General features: G+C 34.1%; 1 protein-coding gene across 5 annotated transcripts in view; it reads left to right on the plus strand.

Moving 5' to 3' along the window:
- Positions 1–26944, plus strand: part of COL24A1 (collagen type XXIV alpha 1 chain) — a 413859-nt gene that overhangs the window by 175485 nt on the left and 211430 nt on the right. For all 5 annotated transcript variants that reach the window (XM_019414025.2, XM_019414026.2, XM_019414023.2 and 2 more), the window contains 4 exons: positions 7158–7211; positions 8643–8687; positions 12743–12796; positions 16641–16685. In XM_019414025.2, the coding sequence (XP_019269570.2) occupies positions 7158–7211; positions 8643–8687; positions 12743–12796; positions 16641–16685 (198 nt within the window). The remainder of the gene's footprint in view (positions 1–7157; positions 7212–8642; positions 8688–12742; positions 12797–16640; positions 16686–26944) is intronic.

Genomic DNA, 26944 nt, shown 5'->3' on the forward strand with positions numbered 1-26944 from the left:
ACCAGGGATTCCATTGAATCTGTAGATTACTTTTCATAGTGTAAATGTTTTAACAGTATTAAATCTTCCGGTCCATGAACATGATATATCTTGCACTGTGTCATCTTTATTTTTTTTTCCACTGTGTCATCTTTAATTTCTGTCAACAGTGTTTTATAATTTTCAGTGTACAAATCTTTCACCTCCCTAGTTAAAATTATTCACAAATATTTTATGGTTTTTGATGCTGTGGTAAATGGGATTGTTTTCTTAATTTCCTTTCTGAATTGTTTGTTGTTAACGTATAGAAATGTAGCTTATTTTTGTGTATTGATTTTGTAATTCTGCAACTATGTTGAATTCATTTATTAATTCTAACAATATGTTGCTAACATCCTTAGCATTTTTTACATGCATGCTCTTGTCATCTGTGAACAGAAATTTTACCTTTTCTTTCCTACTTCGATGCATTTTTTTCTTTCTTGACTAATTGCTCTATCTAGGACTTCTAGTACTACGTTGGATAGAAGCAATGAGAATGAGCATCCATGCCTCATTCCTAATATTAGAGGAAAGCTTGCAGTTTTCCCACTGTTGAGCACATTATTAACTGTGGACCTCTCATATATGACCTTTATAAGGTTGAGGTAATTTCCTTCTATTTTTAGTTGGTTGAGTGTTTTATCATGAAAGAATATTAAATTCTGTCAGATGCTTTTTCTGCCTCCATAGAGATAATCATGTTATTTTTATCTTTTGTTTTGTTAATGTGGTATCTCATATGATTGATTTTCATATGTAAACAATTCTTATATCCCAGGAGTAAATCTTATTTGGTCATGATGTATGGTCCTTTAATGTGCTCTTGAATTCATTTTGCTAGTTTTTTTTTTTTTTTTTTTTTTTTTTTGGAGGGTTTTTACACCTATATTCATTGGAGAATTTGGCCTGTAATTTTCTTTTCTTGTAGTGTCCTTGTCTGGCTTTGGTATCAGGGTAATGCTGGCCTCATAAAGTGAGTTTGGAAGTGTTCCCTCCTCTTGTCATCTGTGAACAGAAATTTTACGTTACCCAACTTTTTGAAAGAGTTTGAAATGATTTGCATTAATTCTTTCTTAAATGTTTTATGGAATTCCCCAGTGAAGTCATTTGGTTCTATGCTTCTCCTGGATGGGATATATTTTATTACTGATTCAATCTCCTTACTACTCAGAGATCTATTGGATTTTGTATTTCTTCATGTTTAGTTTTAGTAGGATATATGTTTCTAGGAATTTTATGTGTGTCTTCTAGGTTATCCAAAATGTTGGTATATAATTGTTCATACTAGCATCTTATGATCCTCTTTCATTTTTTATTTTATTTGAGTATAATCTCTCTTTTTGTTAGTCTAGCTAAAGGTTTGTCAATTTTGTTTTCATTAACAAAAGTTTTATTAATTGTTACCAAGTTTTATTCATTTTTTCTATTGTTTTCCTATTTTCTATTCACTTATTTCTGCTCTAATCTTTATTATTTCTTTCTGTCTCTTAACTATGGGCTTAATTTGTTCTTTTTTCTTTCTTTTTTTTTTTTTTTCTAGTTTCTTGAGGTGTAAAGCTAGGTGGCTTATTTGAGATCTTTTTTAATGTAGGTGTGTACCATTTTAAAATTCTCTCCTAGGGGGCCTGTGGGTTGCAGGTTGTTCAGTCAGTTAAGTGTCTGACTCTTGATTTCAGCTCAGGTCATTATCTCACAATGGTGAGATCTAGCCCTGAGTCTGGCTCTAAGCTAAGCACAGATTAGCTCTCTCTTGCCCTTTCTCTGCCTCTCCCCACTTGCATGTGTGCTCTTGCACTAAATAAATAAATAAATAAATAAATAAATAAAAAAATAAAAAATAAAATCCCCTCTTGGTACTGCTTTTAAACATCCCATAAACTTTAGTATATTGTGTTTTCATTTTTATTTGTCCCAAGATATTTTCTAATTTACCTTTTGATTTCTTCTTTGACCCATGGGTTCTTCAAGAGTGTGTTGTTTAATTTCTTCCTATTTGTGACTTTTTCAGCTTTCCTTCTGTTGATTTCTATTTTCATACCATTAAGGTTAGAAAGGATAGTTGGCATAATTTAAATTTTATTATATGTGTTAAGATTTGTTTTGTGACCTAATATGTGATCTATGTGATCTATGCTGGCAAATGTTCCATATATGCTTGAAAAGAAAATACATCCTGCTGCTTTGTGTGGAATGTTCTTTATCTATTGGGACCATTTAGATTTTAGTGTTATTCAAGTCCTCTGTTTCCCTTATTGAACTTCTGTCTGGTTGTTCTATTAAGTATTGAAAATAGGGCATTGGAATCTCTTGCACTGATTGTGTTGCTGTCTGTTTCTTCCTTCGGTTCTGTCAATGATTGCTTCGTGTATTTGGGTATCTGATATTGGGTGCTTATTTATTTATAATTGTATATCTTCCTGGTGAATTGACCCTTTTGTCATTAGTTAATATCCTTCTTTGTCTCTTATGACTGTTTTTGACTTAAAGTCTATTTTGTTTCATGTAAGTAGGGCCACACCTGTTCTCTTTTGGTTATCATTTGCATGGGATATCTTTTTCCAAGTTTCACTTTCATTTTATATATGTTGTCTACAGTGTGTTTCTTGTAGATATCATATAATTGGATTTTTAAAAAATCCATTCAGGTACTCTAAGTCTTTTGATTGCAGACTTTAATCCATTTACATTTAAAGTAATTACTGGAGTGCCTGGGTAGCTCAGTTGGTTAAGCATCTGACTCTTGACTTCAGCTCAGGTCAGGATCTCATGGTTGTGAGTTTGAGCCCCACAGCCAGGCTCTGTGATAAGTGTGGAGCCTGCCTGGGATTCTCTCTCTCTCCCTCTCTCTCTGCTCCTCCCCCACTTGCACATGCTCTCTCTCAAAATAAATAAATAAACATTTTTAAAAAAAGTAATTACTAATAAAGAAAAACTTACCATTGCCATTTTGTTCATTGTAATTGTTTTGTGTCCTATAGCTTCTTTGTTCCTCTTTTCCTCTCTTGCTGTCTTCCATTATGTTTTGTTGAATTTTTGCTGTGACATGTTTCAAAACCTTTCTTGTTTTCTTTTGTGTATCTTTTATAGATACTTGGTGGTTCCCCTGGGGTTTATATGAAACCTCTTATGTTATAGCAATCTATTTTAAGCTGATAACGACTTCAGTTGCTTTTGAAACTCCACTCTTTTACTCTATGGAAGATTTTGAGAGTAAAATGATGAAAGAGTTGTTTTCAGAAGAACAATAATAGCAAATTTAAATATGAATGTAGTGAATATATGGAGTAGATAAGTGCAATATCAGTTTAAAGACTTGTAAACACTAATCAACGTGCAATGTATAAGAAGAAAACTATATTTATTGAGTCTCTGTTATATTCAAGGTACCCTTTTATTTATTGTAACAACTTCATGATGATGATGGTAACATTATTCTACAGATAAGGAAACTCAGGTTATAGCCCTAGTAAGCTTCAGAGCTGAAATCCATATCCAGACTCGACTTCAGATTCTATTTTAAATTAAAAAAAAAAAGAATTTGTTTGTTTAACATGATAAATATGAGACGTGCACAATTTAAACAATGACAATAACACAAACTGTATTAATGTTAAGAATTAGACCATTGTAAGTTTCTCAAGTATCCCTCACTTCCCTTCTTGCATTTATAGATAACAACTCCCTTGTGTTTGCCATACTTTTACCATACTTTTGCCACACTTTTACCAATGTGTTGTTTTGCTTGTTTTGGAAATTAATATAAATAGAACCATAGTACATTAAATCTTCAGTGATTTGCCCCTGCCACTCAGTCTTTTCTTTCCCATATATTCTAGGCTGATGAATGTAATTACAGCTTATTTATTTTTACTGCTATATAGTAACACACTATGTAGATGTACTGCAATTTTGTGATTGATGCAACTGTTGATACATATTTATGGCCTTATTTCTTTCTTGAGATTACTTTTCACAAATCTTCCATGTGTGTTTGTAAAGACTTTGTAAACTCCAACTTGGGGATTCGGTGTTTTACATATGGCCATTAGATCAAGATTGGTCACTTTGCTATTTCAGTCTTCTCTATTCCTGATTTTTATCTGCCAAGATCTAGTAATTTCTGAGAAATGTGTTAAAATTTCCCTGTCTAACATTAGATTACTCAATTTATCTTTATCTATCAATTTTTACTTCATGTAGTGGAATTTGTTAGTTGCATAAAAATTGAGAGTTTTTCATCTCTTCCTGGTGAACATAGCCTTTTATCATTATTTAGTGACCCTCTTAACTCTAATAATCTGTCTTACCTTGAAGTCTATCATATGTAACACTAATATGATTATTTCAGCTTTTTTGAGCTGGTGAATCTCTTGCATATCTTTTTCTACTTTTTTGAACTTTAAATCTCCCCGTATTTTTGTTTTAGTTGTGTTTCTAATAAACAGCATATAACTAGTATTTTTTTAATTCTGCCTTTATAATTTTTTTAAGATTGTAAATTGGTCTTGGAAGAGAAAGGAAAAAAGACTCTGGATTTATCTGCTTCCCTGAGAGAGTTACTTTTTGTTTCTTGGTCAGTAATACCACCTATGCAGGGTAAAAAGCTGCAATGAGAGAATAAGGGAACTTAGTTTTCTTTTATCGCTCAGCCATCAGCTAGTTACACCCTGGATATGGAGCTGAGTCCGTTTCTTACACATACACACTAATCTAAACTTGTATATTCATCAATGTCTTTTGAGCCCCAGGAGTTGGTAATAGATTCTTAGTGTCTGCTTTTTTTATGCCATAAAAAAAAATGATCGGCTTTGTTAGCCGATCATAACTCAGCAAAAAATTATTTGCAAATATTACAAACTTTCTGACTCTCCCAGAGAAGATGTTTCTCTTTCGTCTAAGTTCCCATTATACTTTACTTCTACTTCAATTACAATTCTTATGTACTATTTTTTATTTTAAAGTGCCATCATCAATAATAAATTAGGAATTCATTGAGAATAGGAGCTGTGTTTCATTTGTATTTGTATACTCAGGGTCTAATGTGCTATTTATTATACCTTACACATAGAAAATTAATAAATGTTGGATGAAAAATGAATGAAGAATTAATTAAATAGTTAAGCATTAGCTGTCCTGTGTTGGAACTTAAATATCATAGCATTGATTCCATACCTTCTGTCAGTCTAAATACTTAAAACCTATCACTTAGAGATCTTGAAGAATGTTTTGGATACTAAAGAGTTAGACATCATTGTATCAGTCAGAATTCTTTCAGTTGTAAGTAATGAAAATGCAACTTAAACATGATTATATAAATATGAGCAAAGTTTAGGAATTCAAACAACTAAATCCAGGACCCCAAACAATATCATGAGAATCCAATTACTCCTGCTCTCTTCATGTGTTAATTTATGGATTTCATTCTCAGGCTCTCTCTCCTTCATGATTTCCCATCATCCTTAATGCTATTCCCAACTGTTCCAATGTAGTCCAGAATTTCCTTTAGTTAGGCTGAGGTGGGTTTCTGGCTCATTACTGAACCAATCACTGTTTCTGGGGGTGTAGAATATGCTGGCTGACTTAGGTACATGTCACATGTCCACCCTCAAATTTAGTCAGGGATGGACTCACCTCCCTTCAAATCGTGTGGGCTGAGTGGGGAGAAAGCGATTCCCTAAGTAAAATTAGGATGCTTTTGCCTGAAAAAAAAAAAAAAAAAAAAAACAAATGTATGTTGGACTTGCATACAACAACATACACCCATTTCAATAATCTAATCCATCTCTTCCAATGAAAAATAAGAGAGCTGCACAAAAATGTTAAGTTATTGCCTGAGGTCATGCAGTTTCTCCAATGGCGCCATGTACGTAATAAGCCTGTGATAATGTATTGTAGACTTTTAAACTGACAAAGAGTTTTTCACCTTTTGATTGCAATTAGCAAAGATAGAGCAAGGCATAATGTGAATGTGTTGCAATTTAGCAAAGATAGAGCAAGGCATAATGTGAAGACAAGATTTTAGTGCAGTTTGTCACTTTGCTGCATTCCAGAACAAATGATTAAAGCTACCTGGATAGATTTGCTATTTGGCATAGTTATTTACTACATTTAAAAATTAGATAAAATCTTTGAATGGTTATATCACTAAAAGCAATAATGCAGAAGGTAGTTTTTAAAAGAGATTTATTTAAACTTTGCTGACACATTGAATAGTTAGAGGAACAGAACTGAATAAGAAAAATGTCACCATGTTAGATAGTATAGGGTGTTTTCTGAAGTAGAAAGATTTTTTTAAGTGACTTTGCTGAATTTTTATTCAGAGCATTTGATTTTTAATAGCATGCATTTTGAGTAACAACAGATTTCTTTTAATCGTGAAATTGCTAATCACATTCAGATTGTTACTTTCTTCTGCAAATTCCTCTTTTTGCCAGCTTGTATTAAGAAGGGAAATAAACTGAAGAACATTTAGTGCAAATAATGTGTTCTAGATTCTGCTAGTCTCTTAACGGATATTAAAACAGCATATATCTCTTCCATCTGTTTTTAGACATTGTGGATACTGTATTATGTATTTGTTGTACTATTATCAAATTAACAATTGGACCCATTGCTTTTTTTTTAATGTTTATTTTTTACTTTATTTTTGAGAGTGAGAGAGAGAGAGAGCAAGAGCAGGGGAGGGGCAGAGAGAGGGAGACACAGAATCTAAAGCAGGCTCCAGACTCTGAGCGGTCAGCGCAGAGCCTATCGCGGGGGCTCAAACCCGTGAACTGCGAGATCATGACCTGAGCTGAAGTCAGAAGCTCAACTGACTGGGCCACCCAGGCGCCCCAGGATCCATTGCTTTAAATTTAGAAGTACTTTTTCTGAGTGTCTGGTTGTGTCTGGTTGAAGAGAAACATACTGAGCAGATTATTTGAATGATAGCATATTTTTAAAGAATAAGTTTACTACATTTCCCAATTTTTTAGATACTCTATACTTTTTGGTCACTTACCCTCTGACCCAATTTGATAACTTCATAATGGGAAAAGAATGGTACCAAATTGTATTGCCCATATCCAGATTAATGCTGATTGGAAAATATTAATTGAGCTGAAGTTTTTCTTGCTTGTGCTTATTTTCTTTTATAGGGACTCCTTGGAAATAGGGGACCTCCAGGACCTCCTGGTCTCAAAGGACCTCAGGTATGGAAAAAATAAATACCTCAGTCAGCAATTGTTTTAGTTCAAGTATTCCCTTTTTATTTTTCCTTGGACTTTATTTTTTGCTTAAAGAAAACATTGCTTTAGTGTGGACAATTTTTGCCGTACAGGATTTTTTAAGTTACCATTTTACACTGGCAGTTATGAAATGGGATTTGGAATCATTTTCAGTGTTGTGAATTCATTAAGTAATTTATGCCAGTGATCTCCATGGAATGTCTGAGGAATCTGAGCTAGAATCTCCCTCATATGTACTTGGATGTATATTTACTATTTGTGTCTATTTTATATTTGTGACCCAAGAAATTTTATTTTAATTGAATTGTGAATTGAGAAAAATGTTCGTTGATCAAATAAATAAAGTAGAATATATGAAGCTAGATAGGTCTGTGTATGCTACTCAGATATGGTAATATCAACTTTTTATTTAAAGGTGAAAAGTCAGTATATTTAGAAAATGTCAATAAATATAATAAACATTTATTGCTTTTTAATTCTCTTTAAGAATAATGTATAAAAATTATTTTGTGATTATCTATACATTTTTTGATCCTAGAAGAATACACAAGATTTTATATTTTATGACATTATAACTGGTTTGATCCCAAGGACATTGGATTTATAAGTTAGTCTAAAGAAAGCTGTAGACATTAAGCTCCATTTGGGTAGGATCTGATATACCTTTATATCTCTATGCCTTAAAACAGAACTAAGAATCAAAACTATATTTATTAAATGAATGAAGTATTAAAATGTACCAAGAGCAAACATTCTTTGCCAATAATATTTTAATATACCAATGGATATTAATTTCCATCTATTCAGAACTTAATTGAGTGGGAGAGATACTGAGCCCAAGAAGGTAAAGGTTATCCTTAATTTATGATCTCAGTGATTGTTAATCTTCGCTGTGATTTTTATTTGCATTTTCTTCATGACCAGGGATGATGAGCATCTTTTCATATGTCTCCAGGCCATCTGTATGTCTTCTTTGGAAAAATGTCTCTTCAGGTCCTCTGCCCATTTTTTAATTGGATTTTTTTGGCTTTTGGTATGGAGTCGTATAAGTTCCTTTTATGTTTTGGATATTAGCCCCTTGTCAGATATCCTGATTTTGTGATGGATACCCTAATCACTTTTACTCTTATTTGTTCTCAATTTTCTATATATTACTTTTATCATCTACCAATTTAAAAACAGTCAAATAGTACAGGTATCCCTTAGAGTAGATGTGGTGTTGTAACTGAAAAAATTAAAACGTTATGGGATGATACAGTTCTAAAATACAAACAAGCCACAGCTTTATTTTCGTCACATCTCAGAGTGAGTTTCAGGTTTCAGAATAAATAGAATAAGTGGTTACATTTTTAAGTACTTATTTCAGGCCATGAAATGTTCTGATTTTTATCTAAGGGAGAAGAAGGACCAGTTGGACTCTTTGGAGAACTGGGACCAAGAGTAAGTATCATATAAATACTCTTCAAAAAGTGCTTCTCTTAAAACAACTGTTATGTGAATGTCTTTTAATAGCACCAAATTTTAAGTTGTAACAAAGGAAAAAAACATACTATAAGCATACAATCCCTCCAAATAATATAAGCCTATACCTGGAATTTTCCAGGGATATTTTAAATGATATTATGCGTACTGCATATTTACTTGTTCTGACAGTGGTTTTATGGTCTTAGTAATTTGAGCTAATTATTTATAAATTTTCTCAAAATGTAATAGAAAGCTAAATGCCTTAGCCATTTTAATGATGTTCTGGAAATTTCTGTTGTCTAAGTGTGCCAGTAAAATTATGGAAAGCTAAATAAGATGCATTTTCTGTCAACTTTTTCTTCAGTTAATATTGTGTAGTAATATACGAATGGCCTGTTTTCAAGTTCTGAAAATAAGTTATTTAAGAATTTGGGCATTCGTGACCAAAACTTACATTATCATGAGATACTTAAGGTGTGTCTATCACATTTATTTTAAGAGGAATCATTAGACTCACATGAACTACATCTCTTTCTTATGAGAAACATCATAATATACAGGTTCTTAAAACATTTTTACATTTAAGGAGACAGTAATTTTTTTCTTTTGCGCCTTTTAAAATGTACTCATTTAAAATTTACTTCTCTAGAACTCAGGAGAGCCATGATTGCATCTTATCTACTGAGTCTTAATATTTATTACTATTGTCGCTTCCATTGGTTTCAGATCAATTTAAGCCTAGTATTGCTCTAAGTATGTTATATGAATCATCTCTAATCTGGAAAACAACCCTGCAAGACATTGTCCACATTTTTTTTAAATATTAAAATAAGTCTTTAATTTACTATTACATGCTCAAGCATTACATGCTCAAGAGAAAGCTGATATGACAAAATTTAAATAGGACCCAAAGTGATGACTCCAGCCCTGATGCTCTGAATTTCTTGAATTCAAAGAGATTATAAATGGGCTGATACAGATTCCAGTGAGATTCCTTCTGTAATGTAGAGATGATGTATAACTACTTCTTAATTACTATAATGTCTGAGTATTACATTACTAAAGATGAAAGAAATATTCTTGCTAAGGCTTTTTCCAAAACAATGTGAATGAAGTGTATTACTCAAAATTCTTTCTGTAAATATCATAGACTAATCTAATAATTTAGACTCTTAATTACATTTCTTCTCCTATATCTGCAAATTGATTACAGAGCAATTGACACTTAAGAGTAATAAGATGTTTTTTATTCTTTACTTTGTGCTTGGTAGGAAAGCACTAGACAATTTCAAGCAAGGTAGAGGTAAAAATTAGAACAACTTTTTGCATAGAAGTCCTAAATATAATTTTTAAGTTACTAAAGTTTTTGTATGTAGTCAAAATACAATGAAAGCTGGAGAATTGTTTGTTTTGTTTTAAGAAAGAACAATAGGGAAGTATTTGTTAATGGATAGGAATAACAAAATGCAAATCTATAATCCCTGGCAAGTATTATAAATTAGTATTATATTTAACAATCTCCCCACACACTTTTCCATCAAATTTTGTATAATCAGATATCAGTTGTTAAGTACTAGAAACCACATACTGTAGATTGATCTACCCAATATCTAGGACTTGACATCCTCTCCTGCAGTGATCTTATTCTCTGCTCTCTTTAGGTACTAACTGCTGTGGTCATAACCTTTACCTTGTCATTACCAATAATACCAGCTTCTCCTTATTTTCAGTTTCAAACTTCTCACTCTCCAACCATAATCTCCTTTCTTTCTAGTACATTTTCTCTTATAACTAGTCCCTCAGTCCCAATAAGAATTTTAACCCATCGATCCTGTTGCCTTTCCATTATTCCTACTTCCCTCATAACCTCACATCCTTCCTCATCATGCTTAAAACACTACATTATCCCTTTGATTGCATTCTGAATTCTATTTCCATACTCTTTTTCTAGTTTCTAGTATTGCTTCTACCCACCTCTCTGTATCTATGCCATTGACTCTGCCTTCTCTCCTGTTATTGTGAATGAACAGCCATTTTTCTAGCTAAGGTCAAACTTCTACTTGTTTGCTACATATCTTATTCTCTTGCCTACTTATTCCCACTTTCTCCTGCATCATAACTTTGTTCTCTCTAATGGATCAGTTCCATCAGAAAATAAAGATGTTATTATTTCTTCCAGCTTAAAAACAAAACACAAAACTTATATTGATCCCAGGTTTTCTTTCAGGTGTTACCTTTTTCACCTTCCCTCTTCAGTAAAAATACTCAATTTTATTGTCGGGGCCCTGGGGTGGCTCGATCGGTTAAGCGTCTAACTCTTGGTTTTGGCTCAGGTCATTGTCTCATGGTTCATGGTTTTGAGCCCCACATTGGGCTCTGCACTGACAGCACGGAGCCTGCTTGAGATTTTCTGTCTTTCCCTTTCTCTCTACCCTTCCCCTGCACTCTCAGTCTCTCTCTCTCTCTCTTTCAAAATAAATAAACTTAAAAAAAATTATTGTTTATACATGCTCTTTCCATTTTTTCTCCTCACGCTGTCTGCTGAAACCATTCTGGTCCCCACTACTCCAAAACAAATCATCTCGTTAAGGTCATCAGTGACTTCTATATTGTGGAATTCAATGGTCATTTTTTAGTCGTCATGTTACTCAATAATCTTCAGAATTGGACAAGATCACACTCTCCTCCTGGAAGCACTTTCTTCACTTGCATGGTCTTCCTCCTAACTCTCTGGTAGGAAATTTGCATATTTTCCTCATTTCTTCAAATTCTAAAGTTTTGGAGTGGTTTGATTTGTGGACTTATTCTCTTTTCTATTTACACTGGACCAGATAAGCTGGTCAAGTCTTATGGCTTTAAATCCCATCAAAATGCTGGTGAGTTCCAAAATCATACGTTTAAATCAGAATTTTTCTACCCTCTGAACCTCTGGGCATGTAAAACTATCAGACGATCTCTGCACTTAGGTATCTGACAAGACTATCAAATAGCAGTGTCCAATACTGAGCTCCCAATTTACCCTCCAAACCTTTCTTCTTACAGTCTTCTCCATTTCATTTAGTCCCTTACTCAGATTAACATCTTGAATTTATTCTTGACTCTTCTCCTTCTCCCACATTTTACACATGGTCTGTGAGCAAATCCTGTAATCCCTGCCTTCAAACTATATACACAGTTTTACCACTTCTCACAACCTTCTCTCTTACTACCTATGCCACTGTCATCTTTTGCTCAGGTTATTTCAGCCCTCTTTGAACTGCCTGCTTCTGCTCTTGCATCCAAGTGATCTTGTTAAAGCATAGATAATGACACTTCTTTCCTCAAAGCTTTTCTAAGGCTTCATGCTTCATTCAGAGTAAAAGGCAAAGCCCTTACTATAACCTACCAGGCCCTACATGACCTGGCTTCCCATTCCCCATTCCTTTCTTTGACCTCATCTTCTACTGATCTTTTCCTCTTACTCTGTTCCAGCTTTATTGACTTTTCATGGTTTCATAGTTTCTTCAACACACCAGTCACATTCTTGCCTCAGGGCCTTTGCACATGCTCTTTTCCTCTGCTTGGAATACACTTTCTTCAGATAGCCAAATAACTTGTCCCTTTAAGTCTTTACTCAATTACCACCTTCTCAGAGAACTCCTATTAAAAATTTGAACAAAACCCCCACAGCAGTTGATATCTCCCTCCCTTGCTTTACTTTGTGTCCTTCACTTTTATCACTACCTAAGATACTATATGTTTTACTTATTTTTTTTAATATTATATCATCCTTATTAGAATGTAAGCTCTATGTAGGAGAGGTATGCTTCATGCACTCTTCCAGCCCCCACCCCTAGAACTGTGCTGGGCATATCGTAAACTGTTAAACACTGTAGCCATACCCATGGCTAATGCGTATGATAAAATACACTTATCAAATAATTTTGAAGTATTTCATCTCATAGAATGGTCTGAATTACATAAATGTTTGGAAACTTCTAAAAATGAAAATAATTAAATGTTAACTCCTTTTTTTTTCTGTTCTCTTCTAGGGAAAACCAGGTCAAAAGGGGTATGCAGGTGAACCAGGACCAGAAGGCTTAAAGGTAAAGTGGCTGACTTATTACCAGTTGTAAAGTATAGTTTTCAAAAATTTTAAATGATGACTTTAATAAAAATATAATATGAACACCTGTCAAAGATTCTATTCAACTTATTAATGAGGAAACCAGTAACATGTTAAAACTGGCTCAAATAGCATTTGAGAAGCCATATAGCTTTATATCAATATCTATATATCTATCTATAAATATTTATGACTGTGACTGTGTTTATATATGTATCTTTATTTGAATAGATACGCAATTGAAAAAAGAGATGTTAAAGTTTGTGGGTAGATACAGGAGAATAAACCACAATTTTGGGGCCCCAACTGTTCATTTCACTGGACAGAAATCTACAAGTTAATATAACTTCACTAAACATATATATGTGTGTGTGTGTGTGTGTGTGTGTGTGTGTGTGTGTGTGTTCTGTTTATTTATTTTTGACAGAGAGAGAGAGAGAAAGCAGGGAAGAGGCAGAAGAGAGGGAGGCAGAGAATCTCAAGCAGGCTCCACACTGTCAGCACAGAGCTTGACTGAAGGGCTCAAACCCATGAACCATGAGGTCATGACCTGAGCCAAAATCAAGAGTCAGACCCTTAACCAACTGAGCCACCAGGAACCCTTACCTATATATTATATAGATGTATAATTTACATATATATATATATATATATATAATTTACATATACATAATATATAATTTACATATACATAATATATAATTTACATTGCATAGTCTGGGTCCTTTAAGCAATTACAGTGATTCTAAGTACATTGCCTAGATAGTCACTGGGGTGGCCTTCACCACTTACTGTCACTGAAAGGATGGGTCACCTACTTTTTTGCCTTGTTTCCAAGTTTTGAATGACTTGAACACCAACAAATATAAAGCCATGCAGCAGGTTATATGTATAATACTAAGAACTAAAAGAAACTAGCTCATAAGAACTGGTGATTTATACAATTGTTTTCATGTTTATTTATTTATTTATTTTTGAGAGAGAGAGAGAGAGCGAGAGAGAGAGAGCATGTATGATCAGGGGAGGGGGAGAGAGAGAATCCCAAGTAGGCTCCATGCTCAGCATGGAGCTCGACACTGGGCTCAGTCCCACGACCATGAGATCACTACCTGAGCTGATATCAAGAGTCGGACGCATAACTGACTGAGCAACCCAGGCACCCCAATTTATACAAATTTAAAACTTAAGGAAAAATTTGGGGCACCTGGGTGGCTCATTTGGTTAAGCGTCCAACTTCAGCTCAGGTCATTATCTCGCGGTTCGTGAGTTAAAGCCTCGCATCGGGCTCTGTGCTGACAGCTGGGAGCCTGGAGCCTGCTTCAGATTCTGTGTCTCCCTCGCTCTGCCCCTCCCCTCTCGTTCTCTCTCTCTCTCTCTCTCTCTCTCTCTCTCTTAAAAATAAACATTAAAAAAATTAAAACTTAAGGAAAAATTAAAAAACTTTACAGCACTATAGCTAAATTTCTTAAAGTTAGAATTCATCATTTATATGAAACTAGTTATTTTCGTGATACTAGAATCTAAGGAAAAGCCAAACAATATTTTTTTAGGTTATTTAATAAAGAAATATGAGCTAAAATATTTTCTAATGTATCAGCTTGTCTGCCTGTGGCTGAAATTATCCTGGGGAGGATATGTGTACCTGACTTTCCAGTTATACAAAAAATGGAAGCATGATATTTATCAACAGAAAGCTTATTTCTCCTTGACTAAGATTAATCTCTGTACTGTCCAATAGCTCTAAAAATTCCACCTGTGAGCTACCATCTAGTTAAACTGGCAAGAGACTGAATCTTAATCATGTTGACATCCTGCCTCCTTCCTAGAATCATGCCAGCATCTGCAGGGCCAGGAGATAAAGGAGTTCTTTAAATGTCCTGCTCCTTGTATTTGTCCCTGAAATTTTAGTCTTGGTGCGTAATATAGCTATTGACCAGAACCTGGCATTCCCTTGAGGGATGCTGACACTCCTGGAGGGAGCACTTGGGAGTTGGTTAAGGGTCATACCACCTTTTACAGAACCCTAGGATCTCTGTTCTCTCCCTAGGCCTGGGGAAATATTCCTCTCTCTCTTGTTGCCCTCAAAGACAACTCACCTCCTAACTTCAGGCTCTCTGAAAACTAAAGCAGGTATGCAGGTAATCTGCAACCGACTTCTGCTTTCTACCTGTTAACACAAACCTCCCCTAAGACTAAAGAGCATAAACTGTCCATCTCCCTTAGAATTTGAGAGGGGTATTGGATAAGGAGGGGGAAATACAAGGAAATCAATAATCTATATATTATTCTGCCACAAATGTTTTATAAAAGCCATCTAGTGAATTGTCAGTCAAAACTAGGGTTTACAAACTACTACAGTGCTCCAGTGTTTACTGTTTAATGTATGCATATAGAAATGAAATGAAAATTTGCATAGTCTTTAAAAAATTATTTCAAATTGGTTACTCATGTGAATACTAGGTTTTAGTGCTTAAAATCAGCACTATCAAATAGAGTATATAAGATGAATCACACATGTGAGCCACAATATAAAAGTAAAACGAGACAAGTGAGATTAATTTTAGTAATATATTTTACTTAACCCAAGATATGAAAATATTATCATTTCAACATGGGATCAATATTAAAATTATTAACGAGATATATTATTTTTTGGAACAAAGTGCTTAATATCTAGGGTGTATTTTATATTTACATTACTTTTCAGGTCCCACCAGCCAATTTCAATGCTTAGTAGCTCTCTGTATGTCATTAGTGGCTACATATTGTTTATTGCAGTTTAACATTTTACTATTCCACACTGAATTGTAATTACCAATTTTTAAACAGAAATTGATGGTTTAATTTCCTATTTCTATAAATAAGATTACATTCCTGTCAGATTATATGTGGCACCCTGAATTTAATCTTCTACCTTTCATACCAAAAATGGACCTTTCTTATCACTGGTGAAGTATCACCTGTTCTTCAGGGCCCAACTCAAACACAGTTTTATGATCTATTATCTGAAATCATTGCTATTTGAATTATCACAAGATAACATGGTGCGTATACTATATTTTACTTAACGTTGCCAGCAGGGTATGGGAAGCACACCATAGTTAGAAACACTAATATTTCTGTGGTGAAACATAAGGATGTTCACATTAATTAAAATAAGCAAGACTATGAGTAGCCTCACTCAGATCAAATCGAGCTTTGCTACAAAATAAATTCAGGTTAGGTCAAGTTTGCGACCAAACGATTGGTGAAAAGCTTAGACTTTTCAGAGTGTTAGAGACTATAGACTCTAATTAAGGTTATGAATGAATATACATTCCTTCCCCAGTGAAGCTAGTGCCAGCTTTCTCAGCCCACAGTGTGCAAGCCCCTATGAACTCTCTTACCACTTAATTGTTGCCTGTATTCTGCCTCGCATTGTGAGATCCTTTCCCCTGAAACAAATAGCACTTTCCTGTGGGCAAAGGCTTTATTTTTATTCTTCTTAATATCTTCCACAGCCCTTATCACTCTGCGCCTTACAGGGTACACCTCAACAAATATTTCATTTTAAAACTTATTTGCGTGTTTTAAAAGTTATTAAAAGTCATAAATGGAAGCATGTAATTTAAGAAAATAGGTAAATACCATTTGAACAGAAGGAGTGGAAAGATGACATTCCCCAGGTATACCATCACAGAGTTTTGATGAACTAAGTTTTACCTTTTTTTTTTTTTTTTTTTACCTTTTGACTAATTACATTAAAAATGAAAATGGAAGCAATGTCATGAGTGATCTTGTTTGAAAAATAATTATTTTTACAGCTTTACATTATTTATCAACAGGGAGAAGTAGGAGATCAAGGAAACGTTGGAAAGATTGGTGAAACAGTAAGCTTATTTTATGCTCTTTTATTTTTTTTTTTTTTGTCATCTGTAAGCATGTTTACGAGTCACATTAACCACCACCTATGGTTATAAAATTCAGAATATAAAATTCATAGTTCCTACAAATTTAAACTCACTTGTGTTATGACAGACAAACTCTACTATACAAGAGAAATGAGGGGAAATGCAGTTACTGTTATTTTTGTCCAATATACTTATAATCTCAGAAGCATTCTTATTTCTAATTGATCTTTAATTTTAGTTCTGATCATTTCAATCTAAATTTGACCTTAACATTTTTCATTATTAAAAAGCTACAACTTCTCAAACCATAAAATAGTTAATAAAGTTACTAAATTTAAAAATATTTTTCTTGAGATTTGAAAGATTAAATTAAGAGGTAATATACTGGAAAGCGTATTATAATCTCTTTCCTCAAAAAAAGTTTGACTTGTTTAAATTTACATTTAAATTTGCAGGAGTAGGAGGCTTTGTGTTATATTTGAATCAGTTATGTTAGCAGTAATTTTATTAACTGCACTAGGAAAAGCCAGCTAAAACATTTTCTAACAAGTGAACCTGTGTAACATATATAAAATGGTAAATTGATACAAGCAAGTGAGTTTATTTACAAAGTGTGCTGGGTTATCAAAAAGCAAGTGGTACCATTTAATAGGTTAAATGAGCAAATTCTATTCTCTCTAACCTATCTTACGACTTAGATAAAAATGAAATTTTCTTAAAAGTTATTTTGCAATCTTAAGTAACTAAACAATTATATTTTCTGGTCTTGTAGTAAAACAGCAATACGTTTCTGATATTCTTATCTTTTGTTATTCTTCTTTTTAAATGTATTTATTTTGAGAGAGAGTGAAGGAGGAAGGGGGAGAGAGAGAGAGAGAGAGAGAGAGAGAGAGAGAGAGAGAGAGATTGAGAGAGAATGAGAGAGAACGTGCAGGGGAGGGGCAGAGAGGGGAGACAGAGAATCCCAGGCAGGCTCCTGGCTGTCAGTACAGAACCTTACATGCGGCTCTAAGTTGTGAATGGTGAGATCATGACCTGAGCTGAAACCAAGACTCAGACGACCAACTGAGCCACCCAGGCACCCTCCTTGTTATTTTTAGTCATTATTCTTAATAAAAATAAGAAAGCTCCATTTAATCTTAAAAGATCATTGCCATACCAATTAATCCTGAATCACTAGAAGGAGAATTTCTTGTTTTTGTTTTTACTGAGAAGGAAAATTTCAATGGAGTATTGATTTATATCAATTAGATCATTCAAGACTTCTCAAATATAATTGTAACTCATATTTTTCTAAGGTCACTCAAAGAAATTAAATTCTGCCACTTCAGAGTGATAAATCGCTTAAGAAATATATACAAACTAGAATTAATAGCCAAAGTTAAAATACCAATGAAGAGCATCTTTTCTTAATATAATATCTTATATTAAACTTCTAAGTGTAATTTACCTGGTAATGTTGGACTAGTTCCACATAGCATAAGAACCCGTTGCTAGTGTTACCCAAAGAGGAAATGGAGTGCTTTGGCAGAGAGTGGATTTCTGTTATTGGAGAGAAATTAACATTTATTGATCATTTTCTATATCCCAGGCATAATATTAGGTGATTTTTAATACTGTGGTATTTCATTCAGTTCTCAAACAATTTGACAAGACACATTTTGTTATTCTGGTTTTTGAAATGAGGAAACTGAAGCACAGTAAGAAACCTGTTCAGAGTTACATAGCTAATAAATTGCTGAGCTGAGATTAAAACCTAGAGCTCCAAACTCAAAATCTACATCTCAAAATCCAAAGTGTATTGAGGTAGAGTTGACAAAGTTATAAGATATTTAAAGTGTACTTGATGATTTGATATGCATATACTTTGTGGAAGGATCCCCCACCATCAAGTCATTTACCATAGCTAGGGATGTTTCGTGTTGGTTTAACAGCCACTTGGTCTACAAGTTGTCTAAAGGTTTTAAGTATCAAATATATTGTCAAACAAAAGGGCCTTTTCATATTTGAGGCTCCATCTTTCTCATTCAAGATAGGAGATGAAGACTTAAAAAAGAAGTTTAGTGGCTCTATTGAGTTAAAAATATGTAATGCCTAAAGAATATTTTATTTTTGCCTCTTGGTAATCCCCAGCTTTTATTTTATCTTCTTAATTTCAAAATATTAGAAATATAGTTCATCTAATCCAGAGTTCTGTTAAAACAGAACTCACAAGAGTTATGGAAAGATATGGTCGCACTTCCTGACAAAAGTCTTGTAATTTTGAGACATCTGAGGTTAGTGGTAATTGAATAGCTAGTTTTTACTTTTCCCAATCTTTCTGTAAGTCTTTTAATTGTCTTTAATTGGACATCCTCCAGTTTTGTTTCTTTCTTATCTATACCATCAGAACGCAGTTTATGATAGCATGCCAACAGCAGCAGCCCCATCAATATCTCAGGTCTGTGTTCTTCTTACATTCATATAGTGTAGGCAAATAATGAATTGCTGTGAATGTGCCCTAAATATATCTGGAATTCCAAAAGATACCCTTTCGTCCTCTTCACTCTAGCATTCTATTTTTTATGAATAAATCTGAAATTATCCCACCTTAATTGCCAGTCTTCTCTGCCTTTAACTTTCTAGACTGAAAATATTTAAAGAGGTATAAAAGAGAAAAGAATCCAGTTTTTCAGTATGGGTCAAGAGACCAGAATTAGGATCAGTGAATAGACATTATAAGGGAACAGCTTTTTTTGTAGACAAAAATATTTTAATAGAATTTCTAACACTTAGACTCTCCCATGGTGTGATTCAACACCTCATTCTTAGAATGTTTGGATGACTTTCTTCAATCATGTATTCAGCAGCTTTTTATATTTATATTCATTCACATTTATTGGACCTCTGATCCTTGCCTTCATGAAACTTAAAGTCTGTTGGAGGTTTGACGATATTAAATAAATAACAACTATATAAAGAAATACATAATGACAAACTGTGATACATTCTATAGAGGAAAAGTTTAAGAGACTATGACACAGGTGCCAAATTTAGACCAGAAAATGACAGAAGACTGTTTTGAGGAAATGACATATGACTTGTGACCATAAAGCATGGTATGATCTAGCTAAGGAAGGGTAGAGAGAAAGAACTTTACTGGAATATGCAATATAGCATACTTTTCACCTTTGGACTTACCTTGCTTTAGAGAAATACCTTAATTTCTCTGAATATTGTTTTCTCAACAGTAAAAGGATGAAAAAACCACCTCATGGAGTTTCTTGTGAGGATTAAATATGATAATGCACTTAAAGCACTTCTCACAGAGCCAATCACATACTAAAAATTTGATAAATGTTAGCTGTAATGGTAGTGGTGGTGGTTATTGTTATATGGGATGGTCCTATGTGGGAAAGCATTTAGCTTTATAGGAACTGAAAGGAAGCCAATGTGGACAGACCTTGGTGAGCCAAGGAAAAAGCAAAGTTAAGGGCTATTAGTAAAGGAGGCAGGAGCCAAATCATTCAGGACCATGTTTATTACTTTGGACTTGATCCTGAAGTAGATGGAAAATCATTGAAGTATTCTAAGTAAGCCAATGACATGATTTAATTTGCATTTTACAATCACTCTGGTTGCAATGGATTGGGAAGTTGGAACATGGTTATGAGGAGCAGAGAAGAGGATAACCAGTTACAATGCTATTGTAGCAGCCGAAATGAGAAAGAAAGATGACTTGGGCCGGCATGATGGCAGTGGATATCAGAGAAGTGAATGCACTTGAGATATATTTGATGTGATCATTTGGACATAGGCTGCAAAAAAAAGGGAAGGATTCTAGTTAGTCCCCAGCATATCATAGGCCTCTGATAACTAAACTATTTATGATTCATCAGGAATATTCTGGAAGCATAAGGAATTGGTATATTTGATGTCTAAGAATAGTTCCAATTCTAAGAATCTAGGACTCTTTTTTCTAAGAACTTAAATGCTTCTAGTCTTCCTCTTACCTGCCAATTTGGCTTCTTTTCTCTGGCTCTCCTCCAGTTTCATTATGTCTTTCTGTCACTGGAGCATACAGAACAGGGCTAAGTATTTTAGAGGCACCAGCTCCACAGCCTTCTTCATGAAGGGGATAATAACTTCTATTTCCTTTATCGCTGAGCTACTCAAAACCATGTAGGCTTTTTCCTGTAGGAGGAAATTGACATGTCAGTGGGAAATGGTTAGCACTAACCCCCAGGATTCTCTTCTGGTTCATTATTTTGAATATAAAAATTTTTTTTTAACATTTATTCATCTTTGAGAGACAGAGAGAGACACAGCATGAGCGGGGAAGGAGCAGAGAGAGGGAGACACAGAATCCGAAGCAGGCATCAGGCTCTGAACTGTCAGCACAGGGCACGACGTGGGGCTGAAACTCACAAACTGCGAGATCATGATCTGAGCCGAAGTCAGACGCTCTACCAACTGAGCCACCCAGGTGCCTCTGTTATTTTGAATATAAAATTTGGATTTTTTTTTTCATGAAGTGACTACATAAAGTTTCAGTTGCTACTTTTCTGTCCACTTGAAGGAATTATTAGGATTGTCCTATAGTCTACTCATATTGATTTATCTCTTAAAATATAACTAAACTACTTGACTTGACATCATTTATTCCTTAATTTATCAACTTAGCAAGATTTCATAAGCAATCTACTGTGTCCTCTCTGGTTTTCTGCCTGCCCTCTGGTATGCTAGTGTATAGTAAATGACTGATGAGGAGAAAGGAAGAGGAAGAGGCCATGGATAATCCTCGAAATCAGGTATTCCACTTCTCATTACAAAACTGTTAGAATCATAGAGCTTCCGATGGCTGATTCTAAATTGGATTCTAACCAATTCCTTCAAGAACAATAGAGGTGGAGTCAGAAGCAAAAATGAAGGGAAAGAATTGTATTTATTTAAATTTTTTTTTAAATTTTTTTCTATTTGTAATGATTTTATTTTAATTTATTTATTTTTATTTTTATTTTTACTTTTTTCAATATATGAAATTTATTGTCAAATTGGTTTCCATACAACACCCAGTGCTCATCCCAAAAGGTGCCCTCCTCAATACCCATCACCCACCCTCCTCTCCGTCCCACCCCCCATCAACCCTCAGTTTGTTCTCAGTTTTTAAGAGTCTCTTATGCTTTGGCTCTCTCCCACTCTAACCTCTTTTTTTTTTTTTCCTTCCCCTCCCCCATGGGTTTCTGTTAAGTTTCTCAGGATCCACATAAGAGTGAAACCATATGGTATCTGTCTTTCTCTGTATGGTTTATTTCACTTAGCATCACACTCTCCAGTTCCATCCACGTTGCTACAAAGGGCCATATTTCATTCTTTCTCATTGCCACATAGTACTCCATTGTGTATACAAACCACAATTTCTTTATCCATTCATCAGTTGATGGACATTTAGGCTCTTTCCATAATTTGGCTATTGTTGAGAGTGCTGCTATAAACATTGGGGTACAAGTGCCCCTATGCATCAGTACTCCTGTTTTAATTTTTTGTTAACGTTTATTTATTTTTGAGACAGAGAGAGACAGAGCATGAACGGGGGAGGGGCAGAGAGAGAGGGAGACACAGAATCGGAAGCAGGCTCCAGGCTCTGAGCCATCAGCCCAGAGCCTGACTCGGGGCTCGAACTCACGGACCGCGAGATCGTGACCTGAGCTGAAGTCGGACGCTTAACCGACTGAGCCACCCAGGCGCCCCTTTAAAAATTTTTTTAATGTTTACTTATTTTTTGAGAGAGACAGAAACAGAATGTGAGTGGGTTAGGGGCAGAGAGAGAGGGAGACACAGAATCCAAAGAAGCCTCCAGACTCTGAGCTGTCAGCACAGAGCCCGACGCGGGGCTCGAACTCAGGAGCTGTGAGATCATGACCTGAGCCAAAGTCGGGCTCAACTGACTGAGCCACCCAGGAGCCCCAAGAATTGTATTTATTGAAGAACTATTATCTCATTTAATCTCGAAGCAACCCTAGTAAGATAAATCTTATTGACACTCTGTAAGTGAGGAAATTGAAATTTATTGAAGTTATATGTGTTCCAATTCATATTAGTTAGTAAGCAGTAAGTTTGGCTTTCATATCTGTCTTTTCTACTTCCTGTTCCAAGCATTTTTATCTGCACCAAGCAACCATCAGTTATCCTGTCTTTAACTTTTATTTATTTTTATCAATTGGCCTGTTATCTTATTCTCTCTCTTTTATTTTTTATTTTATTTAAAATTTTTTTTTAATGTTTATTTTTGAGAAAGAGAGAGAGACAGAGTGTGAGCGGGAGAAGGTCAGAGAGAGAGAGGGACACACAGAATCTGAAGCGGGCTCCAGGCTCTGAGCTGTTATCATAGAGCCCAATGTGGGGCTCGAACCCACAAACAGCGAGATCAGACCTGAACTGAAGTTGGAGGCTTAACTGACTGAGCTACCCAGGGGCCCCTTTTTTATTTTATTTTATTTTATTTTATTTTATTTTATTTTATTTTATTTTATTTTATTTTATTTTATTTTATTTTATTTTTCTAAGAGAGAGAGCACGCAAACAGGGGAGGGACAAAGGGAGAGGGAGAGAGAGAATCTTAACTAGCTCCATGCCCAGTGCAGAGCCCAATGTGGGGCTCAATCTCATGACCCTGAGATCACGACCTGAGCCAAAATCAATAGTTGGGCCCTTAACCGACTGAGCCACCCAGGGTGCCCCATCTTATTCTGTCTTTTATTTATTTTTTTATTTTAATTCCAGTGTAGTTAACATACAGTGGTATATTAGTTTCAGGTGTACAATATAGTGATTCAGCATCTCCATATATTACTCAATACTTATCAAGATAAGTGTACTCCTAATCCCTTCTGCTCATTTCACCCATTCCCCCACTGACCTCCTCTTCGGTAACCATCTGATTTTCTCTATAGTTAAGAGTCTGTTTCTTGGTTTGTCTCTTTTTTTTCCCCCTTTAGTCATTTGTTTTGTTTCTTCAGTTCCACATATGAGTGAAATCATATAGTATTTGTCTTTCTCTTACTGGCTTATTTCACTTGGCATTACACTCTCTAACTCCATCCATGTTGTTGCAAATGACAAGATGTCATTCTTTTTATGGCTTTATAATATTCCATATATATATATATATATATATATATATATATATATATATATATATATATAAATGTTGAGGTATGTTCCCTCTAAACCTACTCTTTTGAGGCTTTATATCATGAATGGATGTACTTTGTCAACTGCTTTTTCTGCAGCTCTTAAAATGATAATATGCTTCTTTTTTGTTTTGTTGATGTGATGTATCACATTGATTGATATGTAATTATCAATATATATATTGATATATATATATCACCTCTTAAATATATTTTAAGTAAATATATATATTGTAAATATATATATATTTATATATATATTTTTATTTTATATATAATAAGTAAATATATATATATTAAGTAAATATATATATTTTAAGTAAATATATATATTTGAGTAAATATATATATCAGCTCTTAAAATGATAATATGCTTCTTTTTTGTTTTGTTGATGTGATGTATCACATTGATTGATACGTAATTATCAATATATATATATATCGATATATATATATCACCTCTTCTTTATCCATTCATCTATTGGTGGACATATGGGTGGCTTCCATAATTTCGTTATCATAGAGAATGCTGCAATAAACATATGATGCATATATCCTTTCAAATTAGTGTTTGTTTTTGTAGTTTTTGGATAAATAGTAGTGTGATTACTGGGTCATAGGGTAGTTCTATTTTTATTTATTTATTTTTTTTTTTTTGAGGAACTTCCACCCTATCTTACACAGTGGCTCTACCAGTTGCAATCTCACCAACAGTACACAAGGGTTCTTTTTCTCTACATTCTCGCCAACACTTGTTTCTTGTGTTTTTGATTTTAGCCATTCTCCCATGTGTGAGGTGATGTCTCATTGTAGTTTTCATTTGCATTTCCCTCATGATGAGTGATGCTGAGCATCTTTTCATGTCTCTTGACCATCAGTATGTATTCTTTGGAGAAATGTCTGTTCATGTCTTCTGCCCATTTTTTAATTGGATTATTTGTTTTTTTGGTATTGAGTTGTATAAGTTCTTTTTATGTTTTTGGACCCTTTATCAGATATGTCGTTTGCAAATCTTCTCTCATTCAGTAGCTTGTCATTTAGATTTGTTGGTTGTTTCTTTGCTGTGTAGAGGTTTTTTATTTTGATGTAGTCCCAATAGTTTATTTTTGCTTTTGTTGCCCTTGCCTCGGAGACATATCTAGAAAAAAGTTGCTACAGCCAATATCAGAAATTATTGCCTATATTCTCCTGTAGGATTTTTATGACTTCAGGTCTCACATTTAGGTCTTTAATCCATTTTGAGTTTATTTTTGTATATGGTATAAGAAAGTGGTCCAATTTTATTCTTTTGCAAGTAGCTGTCCTGTTTTCCAAACACCATTTGTTGAAGAGACTGTCTTTTTCATATTGCATTTTCTTGCCTCCTTTGTCAAAGATTAATTGACCATATAATTGTGGGTTCATTTCTGGGTTTTCTATTCTGTTCTATTGATCTGTGTATCTGTTTTGTGCTAGTATCATACTATTTTGATTACTACTGCTTTGTAATATAACTTGAAATCCAAAAGTGGGATACCTCCAGTTTTGTTTTTCTTTCTCAAGATTGCTTGGGTTCTTTGGGGTCTTTTGTGGATCCATACAAATTTTCAGTTGTTTGTTTTTGTTGTGTGAAAATGCTGTTGGTATTTTGAGAGTGTCTGCATTAAATCTGTAGATTGCTGTTGGTAGTATAGACATTTTAACAATGTTTATTCTTCCAATCCATGAGCATGGAATGTCTTTCCATTTGTGTTGTCTTTAGTTTCTTTCATCACTGTTTTATACTTTTAAGAGTACAGATCTTTCACCTCTTTGGTTAAGTTTATTCCTAGTTATTTTATTATTTTGGGAGTAATTGTAAATGGAATTGTTTTCTTAATTTTTCCTTCTGCTGATTCCTTATTAGTGTGTAGAAATGCAATGGATTTCTGTACATTGATTTTGTATCCTGCAGCCTCATTGAATTCATTTATTAGTTCTAGCAGTTTTTCTGTGAAGCCTTTCAGGTTTTCTATATATGTAATATAATGTCATCTACAAATAGGGAAAGTTTTACTCATTCCTTACCAATTTGGATGCATTTTATTTCTTTTTGTTGTTTGATTGCTGTAGCCAGGACTTTCAATTCTATGTTGAATAAAAATGATGAGATTGGACATCTTGTTCCTGATTTTAGGAAAAACGCTCTGTTTTTCTTCACTGACTATGATGTTCGCTGTGTGTTTTTCATATAAGGCTTTTATTATGTTGAGGTATGTTCCCTCTAAACCTACTCTTTTGAGGCTTTATATCATGAATGGATGTACTTTGTCAACTGCTTTTTCTGCAGCTCTTAAAATGATAATATGCTTCTTTTTTGTTTTGTTGATGTGATGTATCACATTGATTGATATGTAATTATTGAACCACCCTTGCAGCCTAGGAATAAATCCCACCTGATTGTGGTAAATGATTTTTTAAATATGTTGTTGGGTTTGGTTTGCTAATATTTTTTTGAAGACCTTTGCATCTATGTTTATCAGAGATACTGACCTGTATTCTCTTTTTTTTCTAATGTCTTTTTGATATCAGGGTAATGCTGGCCTCATAGAATGAATTTGAAGTTTTTCTTCCTCTTATATTTTTTGGAAAAGTTTGAGAATAGGTATGAACTCTTCTTTGAATGTTTGATAGAATTTGCCTGTGAAGCCATCTGGTCCTGGACTTTTGTTTGTTGGGAGTTGTTTTGATCACCAGTTCAATTTCACTGCTTGTAATTAATTGTTCTCTTCAAATTTACTATTTCTTCCTGCTTCAGTTTTGGTAGGTTATACGTTTCTATGAATTTACCATTTCTTCTAGGTTGTCCAAGGTTTTTTCTTCTAGGTTTGTTTTTAGATTTTATATCTTTTATTTTTCCTCTAAACTTTATTATTTCATTCCTTCTATGGTTTTGCATTTTGTTTGTTCTCCTTTGTCTAGTTCCTTTAGGTGTAAGGGTAGGTTGTTTATTTGAGGTGTTTCTTGCTCCTTGAAGTAGGCTTAATTCCTATAAACTTCCTTCTTAAAACTGCTTTTTGGGGTATTCCAAAGATTTTGAACCACTGT

The sequence above is a fragment of the Panthera pardus genome, unplaced genomic scaffold (assembly GCF_024362965.1).
Source record: "Panthera pardus isolate Hobbes unplaced genomic scaffold, ASM2436296v1 HiC_scaffold_11, whole genome shotgun sequence".
Taxonomy (NCBI): Eukaryota; Metazoa; Chordata; class Mammalia; order Carnivora; family Felidae; genus Panthera; species Panthera pardus.